Raw genomic sequence first — 8325 nt, 5'->3', positions numbered from 1 at the left:
CAGGTGAAATTCACTTCTGTGGAGAGGACCCAGCACTATTGCAATGTCTCCCTTGAGTCCTGTGTCAACTCAGAGGCATTCAGTGTATCACAGGCTTTTCTGCTGGCTCCTACCACTGTGAATGTAGTAGTCCTGAAGTAAAAATGCTTGCTGTTTGCTTTGAAAGACTTCCCTTGCATGCTGTGGACCTGAGCCAGAGCTCCTGGAAGTCAGTGGAAAGACTCCTAGTTGACTTCAACTAGTTTGGATTAGGTCCTCTGCTAAAAGCAGTACGCCAACTGAAGTACAGTGATACACTGCACTGTAGTGCTGAATTTCGGCCCAAAGCTGGTGAGTGGTTGTTGCTCTTTTGGGCTGATGCACAAGTTTGAGTGGCATGAAAAATTGCCAGACGTATTTCCTGCAACAAGAGTACAGCATCTAGGATTTTTGTCAATCGAAGCATCTGAGAGTCCCCAGCCCTGAGATTCATCTTGCAGTGGGTAAGTGGGCACGCATTAGAGACTGTTCCTGTCCCAACCTATATACACATGACAGACAAAGGTTGGGGGAAAAGGAGTATTGATTTACTCTCCTGTTCACTTAGAGCCAGATTTTATTCCACTTATTAGATGTCCAAATGTGATCTAGTTTCACCCTGTTCTCAAGTCCCTGAAAAAGCATCAGTGCATCTACTTTTCTATTGCATTATCATCTTAGCCTTAAGACTAAGTCACAGAAGCAGAGAGAACCATTTCACATTTTGTACTACTGGTTTTTCAGGCACTCAAACAGGGTAGATAGGATTGGTCTGAGGTATCTAAGTTCACCCTAGACATCTAACAGATGGAATAGTAACTGTTGTGGTGGGAGCCCATTCAACTGGATGAGAACAAGTAGCAATAACCTAACTAGTAAAAAATATATATGTTCTTAAGTATTTATCTTTTCATTACTTGCATTTATCTTTTCTCAGCTCTTATGACTGTCTCCTTGATGACCCTTTTGAACATGATTGGCCCAGACTTCCTGAATTACCAGGCATCAATTATTCTATGGATGAACAATGCCGTTTTGATTTTGGTGTTGGTTATAAAATGTGCACAGCGGTATGTAAAGATTAAGTCATTATTCTGAAGATTGAAATCAATTTCACTAGTTACCATCTGGCTATTTTCAGTAGCTACTATATATGTATATATTTTAATCCAACAATGAAGGAAGTGACATTGAATGATTAAAGGCAGAGTGAGAAATATGTATGCAAATATAACCCTGTTGCCTTTTCTGATTTAAAGTCTAGTGGGCCTGCCTCATGCCAATGGTGATAACTGAGAGGCCAAAGTTAAAAGTAAAACTATTTTTAAACAGCTACTGTGGTCTTTCCCACAGCTCTTTGTTCTCCTTTGTGTGTCTGTTCCCTCCTCTGTTCTCAAGCTCATGATAAAAGTAGTAGAAGAGCAGTGTATTGCTCCCTTATGGAGTTGGCATCAGAGCAGAGGCCCAATGTGGGACAATGAGCAATGCCAGTAGCAACACATAGGGGTGCACAGGGGTGCACATGCCTCCTAAGAGCGCCGGTGCACCCCCTAACTGGCTGCACTTGCTGCTTAGGTGATGGGGGGGTGCGGCAGGTGGGAGCACCGGTGCCCCCTGCAAGCACTGGCCAATCACTGTGATCACTGCAGTTACTTCCCAGAGTGGCTGGGTCCACTTTTGGGAGCGGCTGCAGCGATCACCCAGCGCTTGCTCCCAGAAGCAGCCACATCCACTCCTGGAAGTAGCTGTGGTGATCGCAGCAACACCCCACCCCTCCATCTGCAGGATTGGCTGTGGAGGGACCCCCCCACCCGTGTCGGCGGGACTGGTTGCAGTGGGGGCACATGCCCCCCCCCACTAAGGTGGCACCAGTCACCCATGGGCAATGCATTCCTTTAGTCCAATGATTCCAGACCCTGACCCATGCCTCATGCACAGTGCAGTATAGAAGCCAGGGAATCCCCAGCACTGTCTCTCTATGCTGGGACACATGCTGACATGTGCCTTCCTGTGAAGCATAGGCTTGAATTTCTGTGTCTTTCCATGAAACACAACCAGGGAATTTCTGGTGCCCTATACCTCCATTTTAGGACCTGTGTTGACCCAGAGGCACAGGGCGTCTTGAGTCCTGGCATGAAGGCATGGGGTGCCAGGAATTCCTCGGGTTCTGTGCCAGGACCCATGCTAACCTGTTTCACATTGAGGCATGGGTCAGCATAGGTCCTGGAGTCACAGGAGCTAGGAATTCTCTTGTGCCTTCGCATGGAGACCTGCTATGACCTGTGCCTCCAGGTCAGTGTGAGTCCCAACATGGGAGGCATGCAACACTAGGAATTTTCTCCCCTCTGGCCCTTTGCCAGCTTGTGCTTCACACAGAGGCACAAGTCAGAGTGGGTCAGCATGGAGGACCTGGGAATTTCTTGGGACCCATATGGGCTTTCCCCTCTTAGGGAGAGGTGCTCCCAGGGATCTTGGGGTGGGTCTCCTTAAGTGGAGAACCCTTATTTTAGTGGCTTACAGAGAGGTGCCCCCCAATTCTCTGTAAGTGAGGAAAGCCAGGCATGTGCTCCAGGGGCTTGATGGGCCCAATCCTTCCCAGGGCATTCAGAACTGCCCTGTAAGCCCCCAGAGGAGCTGCCTGGCAGTTGAGAGCTGCCCACACTGTCCCACCCCAGAACAACTAGACATCAGCAACAATAAAGCAGCACAATTTATTACCATATTTACTCAGATTTAACATGACCCTGAATTTAAGATGACTCCCCAATAATTAGCTTCTATACATGGAAAATGTATAATTTTTTAATAATTTTTTGTACATAGAATCTAATTATAGGAGGGTCATCTTTAATTCATCCTTCCTACTGCTGCAGAGGGGCAGGTGGTGGCAGGGTAGGTAGTATAGGTAGATCAAGCATCTCACCCCTTGCTTATACCTGCTCTCTTGCCACCTCTGCCCCCTCTCTGTCCACCTGCAGCCTTGGGCCTCCCTTCTGTCCCCACTCCCCTTCTTCCCCTACCCTCCAGCCTCTGGTCTCCACTTTCCCTCCTCCACTTCCCCAGCTTCTTCTCCAACTTTCACCCTTTACCCCCAAGCCCCTAGTCTGCATTTTTCTCTCCCTTCAAGCTTTGCTTACCCACTCCCACCCCCCTACCCTTACCCTTACCACTTTATAGCTAGGTGCACTGAACATGGTGCCACTTTTATGGGGCTGAGCTGGGGCTGTGCTCAGTGCCCCAGGCTGCAGTGTGGACAGAGTGCCAGCACAAAGCAAAGATAAGGGAGGGAAAGAAACAGGCAGAGGAGCAGGGGCTGTGCAGGGGTGGGAGATGGGGAAGAACCTGCAGGGGGTAGATGGCAGAGTGCAGAGGCAGTGGGACCAGGGGTGGGTATTGGCTATGGTCCCAACCCTAGGTAGGGGCTGGAGCCCAAGCCACAGCAGCTGCCTCTCCCTCAACCACCCTTGTGTTTGATGCTAAGACAAGAGGCTTCTCCCTTCACGTTAAATGGGGGAGAAAACCTCATTTTGGAATGAAGTAAATACAGTACTACCTTTAGTTGTGCTCCCTGATATGACATGGAAAGTGAAGGGACATCTATTTGTGCCACCATAAAAGTTTTTATGGTGACAGAAATGCAATGTTGGGTGACATCTGTTTCTACCCTAAGGCTTAAAATAAAGGCTGGGTTTATCCTGGGTCTGACTGTGTCAGGCTTTGATTCATACTAAAACAAGTGTGGGACAGTTGTTTACCCATGCAGCTTCAATGCCAGTTAACACAAATTAGCCTTGATTATCCAGGAGACTAAGAGGATGGAGTAGAAGTGTTATCTTGATACTTCTCATGTACTTCATGAGGGACATTAGTTTTATAGGTCTGTAGGAATATCTATACACATGCTCTGAGGAGGGGTGGGGGACAGCATTTTAATTAGAGCAAGTCTCGGGAGCCACTGTAATTAAAAAGCCCACAGCATCTTATGTATTCAGCATCCTGTTTTTCAAAATGGTGGCAAGAGCATGTTAACTACAGCTTGTCACCACCATTTTGAAACCCGGGGATGCTGAATACACATTACAGTCAAGCTGCTGGAGTGTTCTAGTTAGAACTTTCCCACAGACTTCATTAATGACTGGGCCCGGGGCAGACTGCTGGCTGCCGCTTAACCACACAGCTCCACATGTTCAGCATCCCTGTGATCCAGCCAGTTCCTCTGCCACCTGGAGCCTGGGCCTGACCCCGAAGCCTGTTGCTAGCCCCAGCCAGCTCCACCCTGGTTCAAAGTTTCGCTGTCCCAATCGCATGTGTAGTTGCTGGGCCCATGAGCAGTTCACTCTGGCTCAAAGTACTCCAGAGTTTACTACATCGTGTTAATTGCATGTGTCAATGTACCCACTGTGAACTGCACAAATGTTGGCCAAGACATCTGTGGGGAGTGGCCACACTTTAATGGAACAGGAGCTGAGTAGTATAAATCAGAGATAATCCTGCTCTTTAGTTGCATAACTTTGAGCCTCATAAGTGCTTAAAACCACTTTGAGGTGTTAATGTGTGGATAATCTAGGAGTTAAGAGCTCCAAAAGCTTCCCAAAATTACCATGTAACAAGCCCCTTAGTGCTACCTTGAGTTTGGAGCAGTCAGACCTTAAAGCTAAAAACCTTAGCTCTGACTGTCCCCAACCCGCACAGCTATGACTTGCCACTAGAGAGTTGGTGAGCAGCAGCTGGACTAGGAGCTACAGCTGTGAGTTGCCACTACAAAGCTGGAAAGCCAGGACAGGCTTCTATGCCTGCTCTAGGTGGGGTTGTGTTAGAGATGATTTGTGGGGGCAGGAATATGAAGCTGGGAGGCTGAAAATTAATGGGATGGGGGTAGGTAAGGAAATGGGCAGTGGGAAGGAAATGGGGGTGAGGGAAGGGTGGTGGTGAATGGAAAGAAATCAGTGAAGGATAAAATAAAAAGAATTGAAAAATATAATTCAAGATAAAGAGGAAGTAAATTAAAGAAAGTCTCATCTTTTAATAAAATGGCAGGGAGGTGCTGGTCATGTTTCCTGGGGTGGCTAGGAGGTGGGAGAGGTGAGGGTAGGCACTTTTGGGGGAGCTACAGCCCCTGCCCTTAGAGTGAAGCCTCCCAGCTCATGGGACCCAATCTAGCTACCTACCTTGTTCTCCCCACACCCCGTTAGACCCCACACCTAGACCTGTCCATGCCTTGTGACCTGGGGAGCTGGCATGGGGTTGCACCCCCAGGAATGGGAAGGTCAAACACCCAGGGGTGGGAAAGGGAGTTGGCTTGGTGCCAGAACTGCCTCGTGAGCAATAGAGGTCAGGGGATGGAAGGTTTGTCCACATAGTACAGGAGGGTGGGGGGAGACACTGCATCCTTGGATGCTGGAGGACTGAAACTTGGGCAGCTCACCTGTGGGGAGTGGCCACACATTAATGGAACCTGACCTGGGTAACACAGGTCAGCAGTAAACCTGACCGGGAGTGGTATAACTTTAAGCTACCTTAAATGTGCTTAAAACTAGTTTCTGGTGTTAATGTGTGGCCAGTCTGGGGTTTAAGAGCTCCAGGAGCTGCCTAATATTAATGTGCAACAAGGCCCTAAGTGGTGTTTCAGATCATAATAACTTATTTAAGCAAATGCATCTTTTCCTACCTTGCCTGTCTGCAGAAATAGTGACCCTTCCTTGGGCTTTTACCTGCTGTGGCCCAGTCCAAAAGAGATACACTCGTATTTTGTCAGAGAGACTCCTTTTGTATGATTAACATTTCCCTTAATTCTAAACGCATACCTTTTAATACTGTTTGCACATTATGTTTATTTGTTATAGAAATAAACATGGACATTTATACTAGACATTGTATGAAGGCATTAAATGACCATATAACATGGTTCTAAGCATGTCTGGATATATTCCTGGGGTTTTGTGACAACAGAGTGCATAATGCCTGATTTTACAAAAACCAATAGTAACTCTTGGGGAAGAGCTTCAGTATGGTATATTTGTATTATGATACTACACTCTGATGTATTTATATGGTGTTGTTTAGTCAGTTTAGTTTTAACCTATTAAACAACGTGGTGAGTGTGACCTGAGTGTTATTGGAATTAATGTTAATAATTGGATTTTTAATTTGATTTCATAAGTGAATTGGGCTTTTTGCTACATTTCAGTTTCGAACCTTTGACCCCTGCAAGCAGCTGTGGTGTAGCCACCCAGACAACCCATACTTCTGTAAGACTAAGAAGGGGCCTCCGCTTGATGGGACTGAATGTGCTCCTGGGAAAGTATGTTGTGCTTTTAATATCCTTTTTTCATCACAAAAACCATTCTGGATCTTGTCTGGAGCTTACACACAGAGTTCCCTGACTCGGTGGGAATTTAGGGGCACCTATAACGTACAGAAGTTGCTTAGCACACTGTAGGATTGAGTTCTAGGTGATAAAAAGGGGATCTCTCCTTTCTCAGTGCAATTTTCTGTGTACTGCACTGACCTGTCTTCAAAGCATATTGTAGCATAGTGTATGTTACGAAACCAAGACATTGAAACCCAACCTTAGGGCTGACCTTATAGTGGTGTCTTCTTGCAGCCTTTATGTGACATTTGTGGAGTCTTGTTTCATTTTCAAGCTGCCCAGAAAGCAGCAATGGAAAGCCACTGAAGCAGATAGTGCTCTTACTATAGGATTGACCTGCTTACTCGTAAACTCTTGGTGCTCATGGGCCAGATGTCTTGTGGCTAAATGGTAACAAATGTTCTGGATTAACTTTTTTTTCCCTTATAATATCTCTGTCAGTGGGTGTCCTGCTTCTAATTCAGTTTTAATTATAAGATTTTATGAAAATAGCTGTTTGCTTTAGCAAATTCTATGTACTTTGAGCCACAAAAAAGCTACTTATGCCACCTGAATGTGTCACTGTCAACAGCAAAAACTTGCTGCTGAATGACTAACCCTCTATCCCAGTGTATTTGGATATCAGGAACTGGTCAACATGAACAAAAAGCCTTATGCTGCTCCTTGGTGTATCTGGCAGCATATTTCTTAAAATAACTAGTTCTGAATGAAAGCCAGCAGAAAACAAGACCAAAAGGGAGCAAACAAGAATCCTACTAGGATAATGAAGGGCTTGAGAGTCCCTAAGCTCCATAAGGTAGGAGTGTGTTGCTAGCCTGTAGAGTAGGTCCTAGCACAAGAGTAGAAGGACTGGTACTCAGTGCAGACAGATAAGGAGTAGATGGAAATATGACTCTTTCTTTCGCAGGGAGCTGTGAGTCAGAGTCTTTGATTCATCCCCTGTTTTGTGCCCAGGGCAGTGCATGTGTACGATTTCCCATGGTAAAGGACAGGTACTATAACAGGTTATCCCATAACTGCATTGCTCGTTATATAACTGTAATTGCACCTCTCTTTTTTGCTTGCATTGTATTTTTCAGTGGTGCTACAAAGGCCATTGTATGTGGAAGAATGCAAACCAACTGAAACAGGATGGCAGCTGGGGACCGTGGACTAAATTTGGTTCTTGCTCACGGACATGTGGTACGGGAGTACGCTTCAGAACACGCCAGTGCAACAATCCAATGTGAGCCTGGAAGTCTCTGAGTAACTGGTATTCCCCACTGGACTGGAATCTTTGTGGTTGTGAGCTATGGTTTGCATGACATTCATGTGTGGGTGTAATGCCTGCCAAAATTCTTAAGTCCAGCAAACTAGAATGGTTCTCATGCAGAGGGGGCTGAGCTCCTGCAGGAGTGGCTTGGGGACTCCATTCAGGGCATAGTGACTGGAGCACCCCTACCTACAGGCTGTGGCAGCATGATAGTAATTGTGTCTGACTTTACTCAGGGTGTAAATGAAAGCTTTGTATAGGGGTGCTTTGCGGTTTCTCCACTATTACACAACAGCAAGGTTTGCATAAGTGCTAGGGAGGGACTCTAAAGTTGCAGTGTGGACCTGAGGGTTTGCTACATTCTTTCCAGGACCCAGGCTATTTGTAGAATATGGGGAAGGGTGGGATTATCTTTGTACTGTGGTAGAACTTCTAGACTCATGTAACAAAAAGATCCATACAGTATTAGGAAATATGCAAAGCAGTGGAGAGAAGTTGGAATACAGATTTAGCAATCTACCAGATGCACTGTTAAATGACAGTTGCAGAATCCATTGCAAATCTGCTGTTATCAGTGCATGGAAGCACCTATTGCATCTACAAAACCTTCCATTCAAGCATTTAGATTGGGCAATTGCATGGCTAGTCACCTGACCAGCCCATGTTCTCACACAGCTTTGTAAGT

General features: G+C 46.2%; 1 protein-coding gene across 1 annotated transcript in view; it reads left to right on the top strand.

Moving 5' to 3' along the window:
- The window catches only part of ADAMTS3 (ADAM metallopeptidase with thrombospondin type 1 motif 3), a 277324-nt gene that overhangs the window by 241973 nt on the left and 27026 nt on the right, over nucleotides 1-8325 (top strand). The window contains exons 11-12 of the mRNA XM_019533972.1: nucleotides 6206-6319; nucleotides 7468-7613. Coding sequence (XP_019389517.1) covers nucleotides 6206-6319; nucleotides 7468-7613 — 260 coding nt within the window. The remainder of the gene's footprint in view (nucleotides 1-6205; nucleotides 6320-7467; nucleotides 7614-8325) is intronic.

The sequence above is a fragment of the Crocodylus porosus genome, unplaced genomic scaffold, assembly GCF_001723895.1.
Source record: "Crocodylus porosus isolate Cpor-Errol unplaced genomic scaffold, CroPor_comp1, whole genome shotgun sequence".
NCBI classification, from domain to species: domain Eukaryota; kingdom Metazoa; phylum Chordata; order Crocodylia; family Crocodylidae; genus Crocodylus; species Crocodylus porosus.
The sequence above is the reverse complement of the archived record's forward strand: the minus strand, read 5'-3'. Positions and strand labels throughout refer to the sequence as shown.